Source organism: Gobius niger (genome assembly GCF_951799975.1).
Source record: "Gobius niger genome assembly, chromosome: 11".
In the NCBI taxonomy this organism is placed as follows: domain Eukaryota; kingdom Metazoa; phylum Chordata; class Actinopteri; order Gobiiformes; family Gobiidae; genus Gobius; species Gobius niger.
The window spans coordinates 10,310,461-10,332,663 of NC_136862.1; the positions used below are offsets into that span (position 1 = coordinate 10,310,461).

At 40.3% G+C, this 22,203-nt stretch overlaps 1 protein-coding gene across 6 annotated transcripts in view; it reads right to left on the reverse strand.

The window, feature by feature from the left end:
• Positions 1 to 9,903: 9,903 nt before the first annotated feature.
• Positions 9,904 to 22,203, reverse strand: part of igsf9bb (immunoglobulin superfamily, member 9Bb) — an 82,222-nt gene continuing 69,922 nt past the window's right edge. For 2 of the 6 annotated variants that reach the window (XM_079565555.1, XM_079565554.1), the window contains exons 16-21: positions 21,441 to 21,605; positions 21,073 to 21,118; positions 19,131 to 19,217; positions 14,646 to 16,283; positions 11,755 to 11,882; positions 9,904 to 10,666 (exon numbers count right to left, since the gene is read on the reverse strand). In XM_079565555.1, the coding sequence (XP_079421681.1) occupies positions 10,452 to 10,666; positions 11,755 to 11,882; positions 14,646 to 16,283; positions 19,131 to 19,217; positions 21,073 to 21,118; positions 21,441 to 21,605 (2,279 nt within the window). In that variant the 3' untranslated portion in view covers positions 9,904 to 10,451. Of the gene's footprint in view, positions 10,667 to 11,754; positions 11,883 to 13,659; positions 13,706 to 14,645; positions 16,284 to 19,130; positions 19,218 to 21,072; positions 21,119 to 21,440; positions 21,606 to 22,203 lie in introns of those variants that run through there. The other 4 variants (XM_079565557.1, XM_079565558.1, XM_079565556.1 and 1 more) reach the window with 3 other exon arrangements.

The following is a 22,203-nucleotide window of genomic DNA, read 5'->3' on the forward strand; positions in this document are numbered from 1 at the left end:
GTTTTTGTCACTCTTTTTTTACCACCGTTATTGTTGCTTTTCTAGCATGTCTTTGTCGTTCTTTTGCTACTTTTTTGCTTTTAGCTTTGGGTAAAGCCAAACGGAAGACAATGCACTTGGTCAAAGTGATAGTCTGTAAGTTTAAATGTTTTACTAATTTAATAGATTGTGTCGACTTGCATAAGTAACCCTTTTTCTAAAGTCTCTCCCTTCGCTGATTTCAGCGACTTATCAGAATCCCTGGGACACCACTTTGACCAATGAGACGAGCTTTTCCTGTGACCCGGCCTGTACGGTCCAATCAGGAAGGAGGGGGAGGGAGAATGATGGTTTACTTTTGAAATTCTGTTCCTGCTCGGCTCATTTTGCAAACTAGGAGTGGCTTTCTGGGTAAAGTGGGAAGGTTTAGTTTTAGGTTTCACTTCATCTCTCCTCACTTTGCAAACTTACAGACTATCACTATAAGGCGGGGGTTCAGAGGTTTAATGGTTGTACGTCTCAAAACATTCTTTTTCAGTCCATCCTCCTAGGTCCCACAGCTTTCACTTCTTTTTAAAGGGACTAGATGCAAGTTCGTCGTTTTATACTCACTACTGCCACCTCAGGTCTTATGCGTAACTGCAGCTTCTATATTAAAGGAATAGGCCACCGTTTTTACATGCTAAGATATGTTCTTAGCTCACTTTAGTCGAGTTAATATATCCCCGTCTGGTCTTTGTCCGCGCGCTCTGTCACGCAAACGGAGCACATACGCAGCCTCTCCCACATGTCACATAGCTCCGAAAAAGCTCACGATAGAAGCTACCAAGCTCTTCCACGTGTTCCCTATTTAAATAAAGTTACGTGAAGTGTTTTCATGCGAAGTATATTTACCCAGAAATGTAGCATGTCGATTTTATAAGCAAATAAAAAGGGGGACTATATTGTGAGGCGTAATGATACGAGGAGCACAGCGTCCGCGCAGTAACTCCTAAAGACTTCCCCGCTCACTTCCGTCAATAACCTTTAGGAGTTACTGCGCGGACGTTTTACTCCTCGTATCATTACGCCTCACAATATAGTCCCCCTTTTTATTTGCTTATAAAATCGACATGCTACATTTCTGGGTAAATATACTTCGCATGAAAACACTTCACGTAACTTTATTTAAATAGGGAACACGTGGAAGAGCTTGGTAGCTTCTATCGTGAGCTTTTTTGGAGCTATGTGACATGTGGGAGAGGCTGCATATGTGCTCCGTTTGCCTGGCAGAGCGCACGGAGAAAGACCAGACGGGGATATATTAACACGTCTAAAGTGAGGTAAGAACATATCTTAGCATGTAAAAACGGTGGCCTATTCCTTTAAGCTTGTGCATGACGGCACTTCGGACCGAATTTACAACTTTTTGAGTGACAGTGCAGGATTTTAGAGGCAGCTGTGGTGAACAGGTCTGGGCTCATTCTACACCTTAGGACATTGCTGGAACATGTAGGGCAGGGGTGGGCAACGGCAGGCCCGGGGGCCAAATCTGGCCCTCCAACACAGAACCTCTGGCCCCCAAGATGATTTTGAGAAATACTATTATGCAAATAAGGGATCAAATACCTGTTAAAGTAAAAAATGCGAGAAATAGTCAGTATTGTAAAAATGTCCTGTCAGAACATCCCACTTGGTCATATATAATGTTAAACAGTGATTCTCTACTTGTGCCGGAACCATTTTCGGTCTATAGGGAACTTTGATTCAATATTTTCCATCTGAAACTGCATGGAAACACTAACTGTCTGTTAAAATGGGTTGTTTTGATCATAATTCTTAATGGGATATCTTCTGCTTGTTCAAGAAAAACTTGTAAAATACAATATTTTACACGATATATAACAAATTAGTTTTATTTGGGTCCCAAAGCCCTGCCACTTGGGAACCACTGATGCAAAACATTTGCAGAAAATAGTTCTTTACTTCAGGCTACAGTGTTGAGGTTCGGCCCTTGGATGTTTTAGCAATGATGCAAATCGGCCTCCACGATGCAAACTTGCCCCTGATGTAGGGGGAGGAAAATACATTAACATTTTTAAACTCCGTACAGCCCCTTTAAGTTGGTCAACTTATTCAGGGCAAGAAAAATTCACACCGTTTGACACGTGGCTGTAGAAAATTTAAACATTTTAATAAATAAAATTTGATGTAATATACACCATTATGAGTATACAACTACAACAAGCATACCAAGACGATTGAAATACAAAAAAACTTGACAATTTAGTTGCTTTAAAAGCTTCAGTTTTCCGGAAGTGCGGGTGGGGGGTGAGGTGGAAATTACAATAGCCATACATTCTTGTGTTTGTGCCAAGAAATTAGAAAAAAAAAGCATGAGTAAGACCTTTCAGACAAGTAAAACCTGTTCTGTAGCTAAGTGTAACAAGTGGTATATTGAGGTACTGAGTTGTCTGTATCTAAAAATGAAAACACGCTTTTACTGCAGTTTTGTGAGTCTGAAAGTGGCGTTAAAAAACCAAAGCACTGTGATAGAAGTGAGTAACCCACAGCTCCAGGAAGACTGAACATTACCAGGAGACGGGTAAGTCTGGACTTGCACTAATATGCAGTTGACGGTTCATCGGAAACAAAGAAAAATGACACTTCCACGTACAAAATTTCATTTCGAGAAGGCTCCGAAATGTCTGGTTGGGTTTGTGCAGTGAATTAAGAAAAGCATCTTCCAATCGGGATGCTTTCTCCAGTGAAATCTAGCACTTTACTATCACATAGATCTTTTTTTTTTTCTTCCAGTCTTTGATGTGAGTTCCTAATGGAAACATCACTCAAACTTCTGATTACATTTCTCGAGTCTTTCTGTTAACTTCTATTCAGGCTACGTCACATCACATCTGAGCGTGTAAATCTTGTTTTTTCTTTGTTTGTTCCAGTAAGCAATCTTTACTTCACATCGCAACTAAACTCACCGCTCTTGAGGTAAAACCACGCGGTAGTCAGGCCTACTTTCGACAAACTGCTTCAGGAATATTAGATTTAGAACAGAACTAACAATATATCTTGAAACTATCCTAACATTGAAGATCCTTGCATGACTCGTAAGTACAGTACGTTGTAGAGCTACATTTGTCTGAAGCGAGACATAAGTAACTGAAAGAAAGCACCACACATGTTTGTTTTGGAATAGCACCAGTTGTTCAATATATGTCATAGATGATGATGGTGTTTTGGCAATGTACAGCGCGGAAGTCTCCCCTCGAACCAACTGCTGCCATGCGCAACCTCCGCTTCCCAGTAAAAGCATAAACAGCGGGAATGAACAGCTTTGAAAAAATAAAAGAATCCACATTTGCATCCTTAAAGACATGTGAATCTGTAGTGAGCACATACACGTCACTTGTTCAGATGGATCAGGGGTCTCCAGCCGAGTTCCCTCCGCTTGGGCTGCTTAAAATAAAAATGGCTACTAATACTTTAAGGATACTTCAATATGGGTCTTAAACGGAGTATACCTTTGGACAATTAGTAACCAGGATGATATGCCAACACAGAGAATGTACTTTCCTTTTAATACTTTACTGTATTAACCCAGAGGTGGTCAGTAATGGAGATACTTGAGTGCAGTAGGATCTGTACTTTACTTGAGTGGTATTTTTGCTGAGAACTTATTACTTTAGCTCCACAACATTTGAAAGATAAATCTAAAACTTTCTAATTTAATTTATAATATAAATGCAACAAAGAAAAACAGTAGGTGGCGCTGTGCAGATGTAAGTATTTTTTCCTAACACTTATTTAAATGGATTCACATTTTACATTTTCCGTAGCAAATACTTCCACACTTAAGTCAGGAGTGCCCAAAGTGCGGCCCGGGGGCCAAATGCGGCCCTCAGAGTCAGGCTTCTTGCATTGGTACACGTCTCCAGAGAGAGTACTTTATACTCCGCTCTTTTTACTTTTTACTCCACTCTTTATTCCACACAACTAAAAACTCAGAAACAAACCATTTTTTGTGAGATAGAACTGGCATTATGGTTCTAAGCGTAAATAAAGGTGGGGGGCACGATTTAAACCTCTCTTAAATACACCAGCGTGAATACACCTGGGTGAATGTTTCATTACATTGACCAGTGTTGGGGAGTAACTAAAACAATGTAGTTTCTCAGTCATCCAGGCAGTGAATTAGACTCAAAAAGAGGATCAATCAAAACAACTGAGCTGACAGTTTTGCTCTCCATCCGGACAGCCTCCTCGGAGCTGTTGTCTGTGGTGACCACACCCACCAGATATAGACGCAGTGGGCGCGGATGGTGGGAAACTGACAGCTCTTTTTTAAAAGTAAGTCCAGTTGTTTTGATTGATCCTCTTTTTGAGTCTAATTTTGACTAACAGTATTCATTTGACAGTATTTAGAATACAGTTAATTTTCTAATATGAAGGGCAGACGTCCCAGGACTCAATCATTACATTTTAGCTCTATATTGCACATCATTATTAAGAAAGAACTTTTAATGTTGACCTATTTTTCCTCCTAAAATAAAATAAAGATTTAAAAAGCCTTGTGCCACAGTTCATACAAACACAGCACATGTGTCACATGATGCTCCAGTGCATTTGCCAAGAGAGTTTTTGAGTTTTTTTAATGATAAGTGAGTTTATAACAGGTTTTCCAACAATTGTAGTCTTCATTTTTGTAATTATACGCCATATTTATACATTAATACAATGACAATCAATGTGAAAGCATTGTAAAAGTATTCACAGTATTCACAATACAGTACTCTGATTAGACAAAGTAAGTGCATATGTTACAAAATACATTTTAAAGGAACAGGCCACCATTTTAACATACTGAGCTTAGACGAGTTGATTCGTACCTGTCTGGTCTTTGTGCGTGCGCTCAGTCACGCAAAATGTTGATAGCATTTGGCCTCTCCTAGGGTGCCAACTTTGAGAGGTTGGAAGCTACCACGCTCTTCCACGGGCACAAAGACCAGACAGGTACGTATGAACTTGTCTAAGCTCAGGTAAGGACATATCTCAATATGGAATAACGGCGGCCTGTTCCTTTAAGGCAAGTATTCAGTATTCAGTAACTAAATACAATTTTAAAGTATTGTCCCCAACCACTGATCTTTGGCTCTCCATGCCGTATACACTTTGACATATATTGAGCAGTATTTCATCAGTAGTATCTGCATTTTTACTCGCATAATGAACTCAAGTACTTTGACCACCTCTGTATTTACCTAAACGTTTGCAGATCATCATGTCCACAGTTCCATGCACAAAGAAAAAATCGCTTTTGACTCATCCGACTTGAACAGGATTACAGCCACTTGGAGAGAGCGAGTTGGAGACCCCTGAGGACATCATGAGGAGCACCAAAGTTAGGACTTTTTGTGAGCGCGCCAACAAACCATTGATAAAACTTACAAAATCTTTCAACGTCGATAAGCGCTGCAAGGCTTGATTGATGTAGGTTGTGTTTTTTTGTTGTCGTTGTTGGAAGATGATCGCCCACAAAGAAATTTACAAGCACCACACATCAAGCAAGCTAATAATAAAAACTGACTCTGCAGTCTCTCTCAGTGGACAGTGATATAAGAAGTACAGTGCACCATCTTTTCTTTTCTGTTTTGTACACAACTAAAACAAAAAGAGAGCTATATTTCTCTAGCGGTGTGCATTGCTACAATAGTAAAGCAACACATGAATAGAAAAATAATAGACTTATACATTCTCTTAAACAAACAAAGAAACAAAACTGTCCCCAAATATAGATACTCATATAACCATTTGGTTCCATGACAATATATATTTATCTATATATATATATATATATGTTTTCTCTATATGCTTCAGTTCTAGAATAAATCCTTAAAACTAATTATTTCTAGAAGATTCTCCATCACTCACAGACAGACGGACAGCGGCCTGTTTACAGTAGTATGTTGTGTCACAGATGCAGACCCTACACTACGCAGTTCCCACTCAAGTTATCAGGACAGGATACGAGGTGTGAGATTGTTTTTTTTTCCCCCTGCAAAAAAAAAAGTATGCCGTGACAAGATGTGTTTTATTTTTTGAAGTATTTACATTGTTATCTCGAGGCCTTTTGGGGTTTTTACATCATTTTCGGACGACGTTGTTAGCGAATTATCTCACGTGATTGAGCTGAGAAACGTTTGTTGTGCCTTTAAGAGTGAATGTTTCATATATTTGATTTTTCTGATAAGACAAAGCAAAACGGTTCAAGATCAATAAAAAAAGATGAATCGATTAATTGGACAACACTGAAAACTGCGGCCAAGTACGAAGAATTTTCAAGATATACGCCAATATTTGTATTTACAGAAGTGTATTGTTTAGAATAAAGAAGGTAATGAGCATGTGTAACAAGCATTTACTTTTTCTACTTCGGGCTTCAGTGTGGATTATACAAGTTTGGAAACCCGTCTCTCAGTTTAGACGACAAAGCCTTATAGCTTTGTCAGTCGGGTATTGCAAACAAAAGGTGCTTTTTAAAAATGACTGATGCATAAACAGTGTGCGGGATAAAGTCTGTCCACACACATTTGTTTCATTAAGAACACAGCAGTTCCTCCTCAAGAAGAAACAACTATGGCTCAGTCTGGAGATTAAAGTGAGTTTATCGGAGAGAAGGAGAGAAACTATTGGACTCTCGTACAGTACTGCATCAGTGGAGTAGCACATTTGTTGAAAGCGCAATATAAGCATTTATTGCATCGCAAAGTTGCTGTGCATTTACATAATGTTGGTGCGTATGTTGTTTTTCAAGCTTTGAGTTCTTCATTTATCCAGGTTTGGGGCTGGCCTGAGGAGTGGGTTGACTTCCTACTTCACTAAATAATGTGTCTTCATCTTTAAGTTTTAGACCATTGTTTCTTTCATATGAGCGTACCTCAGATTTACACGACTGACCTCAGACTGGGTTTCAGCAGATGATGCTCTGCTTTCTGCACTTCTATGGTTGAACTTAAAGGGATATTTCGGGATTTTTGACATAGGGCCTCATTTCCTAGTCATCCAGAGTGTTGCTGATTTCTGGAGATATTCTTTTTTGTAATTCATGCAGTTCTTATATTTGAAGAGTTTCGTGGCGCTAGGCTAGTGCAAGGCTAGCGCATTTCTATGGTATCAGCTAGCCTGCATTAAAAACAGTCTGACCCGCTCCACAGTGCACCTGAGGCAAATCACTTAAAACGCCAGACTAACCATATAAATGTCTGTGTCGATAGCATATTTGACCTTGCATCACATGAATGATCGCATTTTGAGGGACTATGTTCTAGCAGATCACTCCACCGCCGCGTAGCTTATACAACCACGAAGCTGATGCTGCTCAAATATAAGGTATATTAAATGCAAAATGGTTAAAATTACTTTATCGACACAGACATTTATATCATTAGTCTGGCGTTATAAGTGATTTGCCTCAGGTGCACTGTGGAGCGGGTCAGACTGTTTTTAATGCAGGCTAGCTGATACCATAGAAATGCGCTAGCCTTGCATTAGCCTAGCGCCTCCAAACAGAAGTACTGCATAAATTACAAAAAACATATCTCCAGAAATTAGCAACACTCTGGATAACTAGGAAATGAGGCCCTATGTCAAACATCCTGAAATATCCCTTTAAAACCATTAAAAGTCCATCACATTCAAGTCTTACCATGTACAGTGGCTCATTGTGACGTTTACAGTACAGTACGCTCTCCCTGCTGTAAAACCACAGCCCTCGTGTCAGCCTCTGTTCCACGTCAGAACTGTCATTCCCATTTATTCACAATTATTACTTAATGATGGTCTTTGTAAATGTACAATTCACACGCCCAAGCAGAGCAGTCGCCACCACAGAATATTGTGTGATTCAGTGCACTTGTTTCTCCGCCTGCTACTTGGGACCGCAGTTATTTGTTTGGAAAATATACTGTCTCTGTCAACATAAGTATAAATTGAATTTGTTACATAAATATTTTTTTTTTCATATATAAAGGACTTTTGAATATATTCTATTTAACATCTGAGATGCATGCCTATTATTACTACATATGTCTCAATATAATAAAATATGCACCTTTTATCATACACTATATTCATATAGTCATACAATAAAACTGTTACAATTAAATAATATATTTCGATCCTGACTCATGGAGTATGAGTGGTGCACAGCTGCTGCACTTTAGCGGGTCCTTTCCAGGGTTTGGAAGTAATATTATGGTTGTTACAAAGTTTTTAGAAGATTTTAATGAATTATTTAATTCCAGTCTCAGTCGTATGCTCAGTTTGAAGAATATATTTCTATGCTCACACATTTCTGACTTTATTTGAATCAGAATTATGTCATTTTCAGTAACTACAGAGTCACCCATTGAACAAAAAATATGGGGTTTAATTTCTGCGTTTTCTTATCTTCCATTAGTTTATTGATCTGATTGAAGAGAGAGATAAGTCATTATTCTCACCACATAGAAACTTAGCAAGTCATTTTTGAACTGTGTTTCTGGTGTTTACTTGGCGAACGCTCTCTTCTCGTGAAAAGACTATCAGAGCTTGGATAAGGTTTGATGACGTGGGACATTTGTGTTTAATCCTACTCTTGATGTACTGCTTTCTATTGGCAGCAAATAATAACTAATGGCACCAAGGATTTTTAATTATGCTCTCGTCATGTTCACCTTCAAGAAACCCATTTTCTAAGCATAGTAATTAAATATATTGTGTAACACATAAGCAGCAGCAGCAGCAGCAGCAATTCGTGGCCGTAACAGTAGAGCAGCTTCTAACTGGTTTGCGTAGCACCTTAGCTCTGCTGGAATGAAATGGCTTTGTGTATGACTTTACTTTGGCAATTTTATCATGACAATAATTTATTATGGAAGTGGACAGTAGCACCAGAAAGTTCTCTTTTCTAAGTTATTGCACAACAGTGAACTTTGGGGGATAAATCATTTTTAAAATATGTATATATAACTGTAAAACTGCATGGAATCGGTTAATTCTTTCGTATGTTCGTTGTGTTACAGGCCTCAGTATGTGTCACAGGCCGTAGCACACCACCCACATCTCAGACTGTGGTCATAATCATGATCAAAGTTGGCACAATATAAACTCCTTAAAACCTGTAGCCCCTTTTGTGAATAATGAACAATCAAATTGATTTTCAAATGAGTAAACAAAGCTGATTAGTTGTTTACAATACAAAATACATGGTTCACATTAGGTTGCCTTGAGGATCATCATGTTGTTTAAGCTCAGCCTTTATAATTACCATGATGAGCATAATAAAGTATTTAAAAAATGGCCTCACACATTCAAAACACACAGAATAAAAGTGATATTTAAGCAATTAGGCAACCAATATGAAGCTCTTTAAGGCCAAAGAAAAGTCAGTCATGTTCTCTAATATGAAAAATACTACTGTATTCAGTGGCACAGTCTTATCCTGTGTTCTACAGTTGTTCATTTTCTTTACTTTTTTTTTCTTCATTTCTCTGGTCTAATGGATTCTGAATAGGGATAGGAGCCCTCTACCCACCAAAAGGAGAACAATGATGAACTAAATGGACACACAGGTATGGTACGTCAATGTTTTGCTCCAGTGCAAATCACTTTCCGTGTACAGTAAATGTTTTCTCATGTTCCCTTTTATTCATCAATGACCTTAAAGAGAAACAATGTATGACTAATAGTTTAAAGTTATACATTATCTACATCATAAGGCTCACATTCCAGCTTCATTAATAAAAAAGATCATTAAATGTTAGCTTTGACAGGGCTAATCTGTTGCGCTGGTTGATCCTGATTATGAGGTATGGATTTATTTGTTGATTATAGAGCAGTATTTATCATCAGGAATGCTTATTTTTGTATCTTTCACCCAGGTCTGCACTGCGTATCCAGACTTGTCTGTCTGTGACTCTTTGTCAGGCACAGACAGACAAGGAGAGGATCATTTTCAAACAAGCAATTGCGATCATGCAGAAGAAATGGCTCAGGCCCAGGATGAGTTTCATTTGATCTTTAAATGCTGCTCCTCCGAGTGTGATCTGTTTGTCCAAAAAGGTGGTTAAATTGGTTCAGTTTCTGTTAGACACAATGTGATTTTGCACTGGAGTAAAACCTACAATCTGGCAAATAGTTGTATCTTTTTTTTTTTGTTGACGAACTACACTACTACTTTTTCAAATTCAATCAATATCCTCAATGATTGATAGTGATCTAGTTTTTCAAATTATTTGCAACAACTATACATTTGCTAAAAAGTTTGGACAAGCACTCTTTAAATCTTTACATATTAAATAGCATGTTAGTAATAAAAACTGTAAATTTGCAAAGCTATACAGAATCCATGACTCTACACTGACTGTGAACGTGTAAATGCAGTGCTATATCCCTCAGGAGGACTCATATTGATTGATCTGTTTTCCTGACCAGGTGAGAAGGTCTCAGAGCAGAGTGGCGTGGTCAGGGTCGATGTTGTCCATACAGGCCAGGATGGCCTTCTGGTCGTCCTGCAGCGGCCGGCGGTACAGCAGAGCAGAGAAGCGCATGTACGGGTCATGGAGGAGGGGCCGTTTCTTCTTCTTCCGGAGGTAGAGAGCTTCTTCGGGCTGGAGTACCTGAGAGGTGTAGGCCTGCTGGGTCTGAGAGGTGGAAACACCTGCACAGACAACACGCATGTCACACACCAACACAAGTAATAGGGCAGGGTGATGTGGTATCTGTATCACGATATAAAAAGGAAACATCACAATAACGATATTTGATGATATAATTGACAGCGAACAAATTACTTGAAAATCCCAGCTTTATGCCTATTGGGAAGATAGATTCAGTGATATTTTATTACACTTTTTCAAAGGCATACTAATACTAATTTATTTTAAATATGATCTACCCAAGTAGCTTCCATCATTCATTTCATTTGACTTTTTAAGCAACTGTTCCCGTGTTCTACAGTCAGTGTTTGTAAATTATATTGTGATAATGATATGCACTATTGGCACTTCTTTTTTGACAAATTTCACATATCCTCTAGTGCACAGACAATGAAACTCATCCTGAACACTGATTTTACATATTATAATAATAATAATAATAATAACAATATTGCATTGGTCTTATATGGCGCTTTTCTGGACACTCAAAGAAGCTTTACATTGCACTATTCGTTCACTCCATACTCGGTGGTGGTAAGCTACTATTGTAGCCACAGCTGCCCTGGGGTAGACTGACTTCTGCGAGGCAACCAGTCTGCGCCATCGGCCCCTCCGACCACCACCACTCACTGACTCACTCACTACATTCGCTAGGCCTCCCGGTGGCTCCTTCAATGCTTAGCTTCCAAGGTCTGACGGGATTGGGCAAAGGCGGTATGGCCACATACCAGGGCCATATTCAGTCGAACTGGGAGATGGTCTGATTTATGTAGTACTTTTCACCTCTAATTGGCGCTCATTAAGGAACCACTCACCCATCCACACTCACATTTATGCACCAATATATTCAGACACTGAAGACAAGGAGGATTAAGTGTCTTACCAACGGACAAAACAATAGTGTGCACTGGGGAAGGCTAAGATCCACTTTGGGTACATGGGCAAACTGCTGTTGTATTGTAGGGCTAGTCTTGAATTGCAGCTCCTTCAGATTCTGAAGTGATTTTAGGATTAGGATTCATTTTTAAAGAATCTTCCTGCAGTGTCTGCTCTCTATGAAGACATATTGTACATGTGCAAATTGCCACACCTGCTTTCTTCCTCATCTTGGAGTTATTGTTGTTCATGGTCATCTTCTTGGCCTTTTTAATTCGCTGGTATCTCAGTGCATCAATCCTCTCAGACCCTGAAAGGGCACTCGTTGCACCTCGGCGTTTTCTGTGTGAAGAAAAGAGAGGAGAGCACAGGTAACTTCATGCCCGACATGATCCCTGTGCTGTAGGCACAACAGAGCGGCACCAGCCCCAAACCCACAGCACTGCTTACGCCAAGCAAAAAGTGCAGCCTATTGTGAAACTCTGAAGAAGCAAATGAAGGAAGAAATACTTACAATATGTAATGCCATATCCCTGCAGTGGTTAAATTATTGTAATCTGATAGATGCGCCAATAAGCCTGCTCTGTTTTTAGTGAACACACTTCAAATAAAAACATTATAGCTCATAATGTCTGTCTTTTTCTTTATGTAGACTATATCATAGATCCATTCCTTTATGGTTATACCACAACAGCCCACAAGTCTTTAGCACAAACAAATGCTTGGTTCTCTCAAGGCACAGTAAACAGCAAAACTCCCAGTGTGGCTGCAGAGAGAAAGCCAAGGTTGTTAGTAGAGGGGGAAACCACAGCTCAGCAACAAAGCATTATCAATGTGTATCATAGACATGGATACTGTCTACAATGGGCTTCACCATGCTGACAGGGGGAGAGATGGCGGGAGGGGAAATGACTACTCAGGAACAGTCACATAATGAAAAATAAGCCAAAGGAAAGCGAAGCACTAGGACAACAACTGGAACAAGAATTATCCATATATTGTTTTATTTTGTGTAACGGAAGAGCAATATTTAGCAATGGCATGCATGGCAGTTTGCACATGGAACACGACTTTAAAGGGGAATACACTGCACAGCTCTTCATTGGGCAGGTAGTTGCACCGGGAAAATCTTTGCTCCGTAACCTTACGAAGAAATACAGGATGTGCTTTAGCAGGATATTGTTTCACAGGAGAATGAGAAATGTTCTGCAGTCTCAACTAACTCAAAGCTGCAGCCATCTCTCAAGGTCAATACTGTCATTCATCCAGATGCTTATCATGCTCTGTGCTGAACTTCATACATGATAAGCTACAACCAGGATCATGGGATCCCAGTGGACATGCAGCTACAATAATGTCCAGTAACTAAATTTACAAAACATTAGTTTTGCTGAATTGTACAACATATGCATCTCTGAAATGTAAATGGAAAAATATGTCACGCTTGAGGAGAATGCTAAGGCTAACTGTATATAGCAACCAAAGTTTCTTTGGAACAAATGTCTGTCCATTAGAATCAGTTTTAGTATAAATAACCACCTCTACCAATAGATCAGAGTCTAAGACATTGTGATGTGTAAAATACCTTAATTCTACAATTCAATCTAATGTACTGCAGACTCAATAAACAAAAAAAACAAAAAAACAGATTTGTCTAGATAATAGCACATGGCGATTGTTATATGTATAAACGGCATGTGTAATTAGGAAGTTTTTCATCCTAAAGATGATACTGTTATAATAGAAAGTTTTCAAGCAACCTGGCAGATCTGAGCTGTATAAATGTGTAGAAATAAATGCACTGAAAGTACTTAGCTCTAAATGCCTCTGGCAAGAAATGGGGCTAGTTAGCAAACCACTCAAGCATGAGTAAAGTTTGTAATACATATCTGACCTTTGTTGATGCCTAACAAATGAAAATGCTTCGGTCAGAATGCAAACTGTACATACGACTGCAGAACTGAAAAAGCATAGCCTCTTTGACAAAAGGAAAAAGAAGGAACTCAAACCGTGGAAGGAATAAATGGCAGACTCAGAGTCTTGTATTCCCCTTTAAAGGACGGTGATCAAAAGTCCCACCTGCTAACCCCCCCCTTTCAGACATGGATCCAACCCTTACCTATTGCGGTGTAGAGGACCTGGTCACAACAACGCTGCCCAGGTAGCTGAGATCAATCAAAAACAAAGCAGGTAAGACTCCAGGAGTCGTCAAAAACCACCATTCTGCCCCTAGTTCATAATGATGAAACATTGCAGTACATGAGAAGCGGACAGGCCCTGTGACACACTTTGCCCAACAACCTTGGTTTGGTGGTCAGACCTGGGGTGTCCCGGGGCAATTAGAAGGGTTGAGAAAGGCAAGTAGGGTAGGAAAATCTGAAAGGGTAGAAGCTAGTAGGGAGAATTGGTTAAACAGTCAGGTTACTAAGGTCATGCATGGGCCGCAGGGCCTGCCAAGATGAGCTCTTCTTAAGCATCCCTCTGCATGATGGAGGCACCTTCAGAGGCTTGGAGCTAGACATAACAATGGCCTTGCTCGTATGTGGCATCAATCAAATGGATGAGTTCCCTCCCATTAAGTGAAAGCAGGACACATGACAAGATGGGCTCTTGTGGTGAGGTTTCTGATTCCCAGGCTTTAAGGGGCTTGAGCCAAACACACGCCACGTAACTGTCAGTAATCGCTTATAATACTTAGCACTAGCCCCAAAAGGTCTGTTGATTGATCTGTGAAGCCAGTGCATTTACTTCATTTACAATATGGTTGTCTGGCTGGGTTTAGGTTATTTTTATACCAACCCAATTATAAGATGAATGTCTTAAAGTTGTCATGTAAAACTTAGCTTCACAGATGTAATGGGCGATTTTGACGTTGTGTCTGACATGAAAGCAGCACTGACCTGATTAAACATGAATGAACACTCGGAGGGATAAGTAAGCACAAATATTGTTCACAATTTCACCAAAACTAAAAAAAAAAAGCTGATAACTAAGGAGTAGGATGGGAATAGCAACATAATTGTCAGAGCAACTCAACACATCAAAGCGTATGGGTTGGGGCAAATGAGTCAAATGGGTTCCTCTCAGCATGCCTAAGGCACCTACCCTGAAGTGGACAACTGTGGTGGAGAGGGCTCAGATGGAAGGATCTCTTCCTCAGTCCTTCTCTGAGACGGCATCTGCCCAAACATGTTGCTGCTTTCCATGGGTGGAGATGGGGACTGGGAGGCTGGGTAGCTGGCCGCAGAGGTGGCAAAGGCCATGTGGGAGCGGTAGCTGGGACTGGCTCTCCTGCTTCCCTGGCCGAGGGCGGGTGAGGAGGAGGGGGAGGATCTTCTTGAGAAGCTGGCTGTGGAAGGAGGGAGGAGGGTAATCTCAGACATCTCCGGAGGTATAGATGGTTGCACAATGCTGGGACGTGGTCTGGGACGGACTACAATCTCAGGGGAACCCTGGTGTGAGCTAAAAGGGCTTTGGGTGAGAGGTGAGAGTCGAGAGGGCTGAAGAACCACCTGGTGTAAACCAGAATCCATTCTACGAACTTGTCGCGGACTGAATCGAGGACTAGGATCAAACCATCGCGTGTCCAGGCTACTGAATGTGCTAGGGACAATGTGGGCCATTGGATCAGAGTAAGGCAAACCCGGCATGCCCATACCGTGGCTTGTATGTCTTAGCTGCCCTAAAGGTGCCTCTTGCATAGCTAAATGCTTGGCTGGGGAGCCATGAGGCCTGGCCTTGCTTGGAGACTTTCTCGTGTGGCTCTTTGGGGCCTCCAGCGGCAGGACAGTTGGGTAAGTTGGCATTGGGAGACTGGAAGGTTGAAAAGCACTAAGGGGAAGCACATGAGGTGGGGGAGGATAGGGGGAGTCGTGACGTAGGTGCAAGGGGTGAGATGGTGGGAAGATGAACTGGGGCCCCTCCAAACTGGCAAAGGTAAAATCCAATCCCTGCCAAATCTCTGGTGCGCGAGACGTAGAAGAGAGTGTCAGAGGGATGGGGAATCCAGAGACAGTATACTGAGGAAAGTCACTCTCGCTCATTTCTTCAGGAATCACAGGGTGACCAAATGGCCCCTCAGACAGGTACGGAGGGGACGACATGACAGAGCTGAGTGGGCTGGTGTCAGGCATATAAAAAGGAGGAGGTGGCTCGTGATCCCCCGGAGGGCCTACATAGCCATAGAAAGCCCTGTGGTGGTGGAGAGAGCCTCGAATCTGCCCTGTAGCCTGCAGCCGACTGCTCTCCATGATGGTCATACCTTCGAAGGGCCTGTGGAAACGGGGGCTGTAGGCAGGAGGCTGCATGTAGGACTCCTGACTGGAGATGGGGGAGATCTGGTGAGGCCGCAGTGTGGCCATAGCTGGGGGCAAAGGCCTGGGGTCGTCATTCTCTTCATCCGACTGCCGGAACTCAGGATACAGGTCGGATTCTTCCACAAAAGGGAAGCCTTCGATTCGTCGAGGTTTAATAGACATCTCCATATCAGTTGGGTCGATGACAAAGCGACCATCTGGACCCCGACTGATGAGTTCAATTGGTGTGGTTGCCTCAGGGTCATGCTTCATGCTGTATTTCTTGCTTGTTATTGCTCTTTTGGTCTTCTTGTATAAAGACAGCTCCTCTTTCTTCCCTGGGCTCGGGGGTGGTTTTTTGCCACGCTGGTCATGACTGTCTTCAGAGGTTTCTGACGGTGAACCCTTGGAACGGACACTTTCTGGACTCGCCTTTCCTGAAGATGATCTGAGGAAAAAAAAATATTTGTGTTTGGCACAAAAAGAGGAAAGAGGGAAAAGACTTTGTGCAAGATCTTGTTTAGTTAGAAAAACACAACTTTCTGTTCAAAGCAATGCCTGAATTGGCCCCTGCCCCCAACATTTGACTTGGTCTACAACCATTAACATATAGTTTTCAGTGTAAAGGCCTAACTAGAGACAGATATTAAGAATTTGGTTTGGCTAAAATGTTTATAACATAAGCTCATGACACATACTTATCTCTATTTAAATAAAGTTAGAGTTAGATCTGTGGGATCAATAAAGTATTGTACTATCTTAAGAATGGGAAAAATGTATGTTTTAGATTTGATCATATGATTCATGAGAAATAGATTGTATATTTGAAGGAGGGTGACATCATTTTATTGGTGCCTTTGTGCATACAATTTGCAATTATGGTATTTTATCAAAATTGTCACAAGCGATATAACAATAATGTTCAGCATGTCATTCAAAAGGCTCACAATTTTGCTGAAATACAGCATATTCTAGACACATGCACAGTGAGCATTTCATGCTTTTTTATTGTTAAATTGCAAGGATCACATTAAGTGTTTGATCATTTCTTCATAATAGCTGCATTTATTTGATTTAGCAGGTCGCAGTATTAAAATAGATTATTGTAATAGTGTACTCTTTATGCCTTCATTATTGTTGTTCGGCAGATAAAGAGAAAACTATTTTCTAGGTTTCCTGTCCCACGCACACGTCCCATTGAGGTGCCAAGCCTTTTTTCCCCAGGTTTCAGAGAAGAAAATATTACAGATATTCTAATTTCTTTGTTAGACAGTCACAAAATATAGGAGCCACAGTCTGTGGTCAGACTGAGGTTTCATTCACAACACACAGGATTCATAGGTTTATAGGGAACACACAGAGGGTTTATACGTTCTTTATTCATGCACGCCTGAGTACAGCAACATAAAACAAGTGACAACAACGAACTGGGTTACTTTATCAGAACAAATGGGAAAGTACAAACTGACACTCAGTTTATATTGAGATATAACTGCTTGACTATAAGTTAGAGGAGTCACATACTGTGTTAATGATTTCATAATGTTGCGGCAATGGGCACAGATACTCCACTGATGCCTAAAAATACTGTATGGAATATCTAGTATTAATATTTGAGAAGCCTGACAAAGTAAACATGATGAAAATAAATAATTTGCCATTATGTTTTAAGAAAGACACAGTTACACAAGTGCACAGAGAGTAGCACTTCACTTTTTCACAAGGTTCAAAGTTTACTCCCTCATATTCAAAATACTCTTAACAAACACATGTGAAAATGAGCACTTCAACATATTTAAAGATATTTTGAGGGTAATAAACAGTTCATTTTTATTAAATTAGAGTGACTGCTTCAATACTGTATTCATACATACAGACTGTATGGCTGCAAATACAACACATGTTGTTTACTGTTTCCACAGGCAGCGGCAAATTAATCATTGTGACTAAAAGGTGCACTATGCAACTTTTTATGTAAAAAAAAAAGGAGAAGTTGATTTTAAATCTTATTTTACCTTTCAGTGACCCAGCGGATGCTTGGGTGGTTAGCATAGCACCTTTACTTACCATCCCGAAGGCCTGTAGGACTCTCCACGATCAATTGTTTTTTAGGTGTTCACTGCTGATTGAACCGTATCCATGGTTACATATGCATCCCATAACCAGAAATCCTAAAATACCTAAAATAAAATTGATCCTGGAGCATCATAGGAGCCACTGGGATGGAAAACGAAAGCACCAAGCTAACCACCGATACAGCTTCTCGGAAACTGAAAGGTCAAATACACACTAATATGAACTCTTTTTTAACATAAAAAAGTTGCATAGTACCTTTAAGTGTGATTCATGTCATAAGCAAAAAGATGTGCAAATGTGTTCAGAGGGGAAAGGCTTACAAACCATAGTACCATTATCATAAAACTATTGATACACAATTTAAAGCATTTAAATCCAGTCCGAATAAAAATATACTATGATTTTTATATGTGTATTTATGTTGAATATGTAATGCATCAACACTTAAAACACTTAAAAAACATTTTTTTTTTTTCAGGTGCTGGAACAAAATTTGCCTTAAGCATATCACAAACTCAGATAACTGTGCAAGATTACGGTGCATCTAAATATAAAGAATTTGGACGCAAAAACACCGAACATTAGCACGTTAGCATTTAGCCTCTCCTCCTCTCCTCATGGACCCAAACGGGGGACCAAGCTCTTCCACGTTTTCCCTATTTAAATATGGTTATGTGAGCATTTACACAATCCAAGCGTGTAACTACTCACGTAACTGTATTTAAATAGAGAAAACATGGAAGAGCTTGGTCCCCCGTTTGGGTCCATGAGGAGAGGAGGAGAGGCTAAATGCTAACGTGTTATGTTCGGTGTTTTTGCGTGACTGAGCGCACGTGTACAGACTAGACAGGTACGCATCAACTCGTCTAAGCTAATGTAGGAACATATCTCAGCATGCAAAAACAGTGACCTATGTTAAAATGTGTCAGGAAAGTTAACAATGTGTCTGAACCATAATTAACTTGCGTCCTCTTTCATTGTAAACTAAGAATTGGGTATCGTGTCATACATAAAACGCTTTAATAACTTTCAGATAGTGTCAAAATGGTGACATAACATTATTAAAGTTTGTATCTATTCAAGAAGCCCAGTGTTGTTGTTGCCGTGCGGGTACATTTGAGCCAACATGCAGCCGGGTCAGGTTAAGGGAGGTTGTGGGCCGAGTGGAGGAGGTTTAGACAGTGTGCACAGGACACAGGGAGCGGGCTGGCACACTCACTGAGGGCTGAAGGCTTGGGGCCTGTACCTGCTGGCGTCAAGCCCATTCCAGTACGGTTCAACACTGGGTATGAAGCTAAGTGGACTCCTGGAAAATTTGGACATAAACAGGTTGTGGATAAGGCGAAATGGCCCTAACAAAACAAACTGATGCTTTGTCACTTGGAGAAAGATGCTTTGGCTCAAGAGAGAACACATTAAGAGATACGCAACATTCATCAAAAATAACTTCCTAACTAGAAGATATATTGTATCAACACATTTAGGTGAGCAGAATACAGGAGAATATGCATTTATTTTGAGAGTTGATGTCCTCCATCGAAGGCTCACTTTCTGCTGACAGCTGCGCAGCCCACACACCTGCAGTGTCTTGTAACAGTCGAAAAGTACACCTACTGTTAGCATTCACACAAAGCTTTGTCAGGTGACACTTCAAACCTTCAAAAGTATTTTTCCACCGTTATCTATGAATTCCAGATTGTTTTAATATCACAAACACAGGCGTATAGATAGTGAATGATAGTGACTCACAGCTTTTGACGGATAACAAAACCATGAAATGTTTTATTTATATGGAACAACAACAAAAAATACTGTACACTCAAAACTTCCAGATGTCAGGATCCTTCCATGTTTGTTTCTCTTAAAATGGGGGTGTTATGCAAAATCTGCTTGTTTTTTTTTTAGAGCTTTTTACCATGTTACAGTGTTGTTCTCTCATCAAAAACACACCTGGAGCCGTGTTTCGAGCCTCTAACGCACCTATGAGTAATCTTTGATTCTTCTTCTGTGGCTATATACATGCGTTTCCAATAACATCACACATAGTTCTGGAAGGCATTTTTAATACCGAAGTAGCATTATGCAGTACTACAAATCTCTACTTAGGATGAAAATGAATGAACTTATTGACATTGGCATTTTTATGTGCTCGTAATCATTGCTCATGAAGATAAGAGTAAAAACATGGCCCAAGAGATGATTTATTAAAGATCTGCTTCACTCCTAAGACTAAACTAAAGACGAAACCTTTCTCTGTGATTTTTACAGTCTGTCATGTCAACAGAGTCAGAGTGTGAGTCTGCTCAAGACGTTAGCATGCTACCGGTTAGCAATTGTCAATGGCTTCAACGCGATAAACATCTATGAACACTGAGGAAATACTACGGTAACAGCTCAGCTCTGTCCTCTGTCACATGTTGAATCCGAGGTTTTGGAGTGTGGTTCAGGGCTTTCGCCTGGAGTGGTCGGAGCTTAGATGTTGAAGCTAAATGCTAACCGGTAGCATGCTAACATCTTAAACACTGACTCACTGGTTATATCACATAAACGTGCGTCTCCGGGGCCATGTTTTTACTGTTATCTTCTTGAGCAATTATTAAGAGTACATAAAAATGTCACCGTTGATCAATTTATTTAATATCGTGAGAAGAGATATTGCTACATGTTGTAATACTGCATTATTCTACTTCGGTATTCAAAATGGCCGCCAATGTCCTTTGTATCACCTCTCAATCACTTACTAAGCTTAATCCTCTCATCACTAGATAAAAAACACTCACCAGAGCTACACATGCGAAATGCACCGCACGTTAATTTTATTAATTATTTCGCTTTATTGAAACAGCTGCACAGCGAAGGGGAGTATGAGGAGGGGGTTACGGGAGCTCACAACAAAGATAAGTAAGTGATAAAGATTCGTCATTACTTGCAAATACCAGCAAAAAGCATGATACCCCCACTTTAAGAGATATCACATCATCCTTACATCACTCTGAAAACATTTTAAATACGTTAAAAGGATATAATTGCTCAATCTCTGCTTCACTCAAAATGACACTACACTGCAGCTTAGGTGTGTTGTAGAATGACAATGCTTTGTTCACTTTGGTCATTAATGTCTGCTCCCCTTTTGTGAAGTGAGTGATGTATGTGGTACTTACGGTGTTTCCAGGCTTTTTCTGCAGTGGGTAACAGAGAGGGGGGGATCTGAAAGAGAAGACATGAACTACAGTTACAACAATTATCTACGCAAAACTGTGGTATGGCTGGGTACAACAGAATCTCTGGTGGCAGCTCTAGTCTTAGTTTAATGTAGAGAACATTTTCTCCATGTTTTTGTCGTCCTTCAGGCAGGTGCATGTTAAAACTGCTCTGTTAATTCTAGTTTTATTTTAGACTAGAAGTGCTTGAATTGTGAAAGGTTTAAAAACCACTGATTTTACTTTGTTAATGTACAAGATCATTTGCTAAAAATAGAGAGAAACAGTGAATCACATGACTCAAGAATGTAAAATGGAGGGAGCATTACCTCGTTTCCTCTTGAGTTTCCTCCTGCGCTGCTTGTTGACGAAGCAGGCGGCCATGGTGCTGAAGAGGACAGCCGCGGCCAGGAAGCAGATGGTGGCCACAATCCCAGCCACAACAGGTCGAGCCAGTCCGCTCTCCTCCACCATCTCCGGAGGGGGGAAGAAGTCTGCGGGACAGACAGGACAAGAGGGAAGACTTTGAAAGACTTTGAATGATGTTTTATATTATTATGACAGATCAATCACCATTAAAAAGCATCATAAATGAAGATTTTATGTCAAGAATCTGTAAATGTTCTTTATGTTATTTTATTTTGAAGTGAAGCACTTTAAAGTAACCATGCTCAGTAATCTCATGTACAACGCACATTCATAGTTACTAAACCAGTCCATTTTCTGAGTCATACCTGCAACTCAGCACATTATTATTATTTTTTACTTGTAGATGTTTCTGGGCAGAATGGAGAGTAGGAGAGTGTATATTGATGTGCTGTTGTTACACGGGACAAATAAACAGTTTTCATTCAGTGTTGCTCTCTTTTCCCAGTTCTAAATGGGTGCACTGTCCTGGTGACCTACATAATCATGAATCATACAATGGGGACAAGCATTTACACTGTGTTTTTTTTTTATTTTTATGAACTAGCGTTTACTGGTGTAAGCACAGTGTAAAGCAAAACAAGACAGCAAGCGTTTTATGAGCGCTTGGATTGGACATTTTAGCACAAAAGCGATTCGTCAACAAAGATATACCTTTTCCCCCCC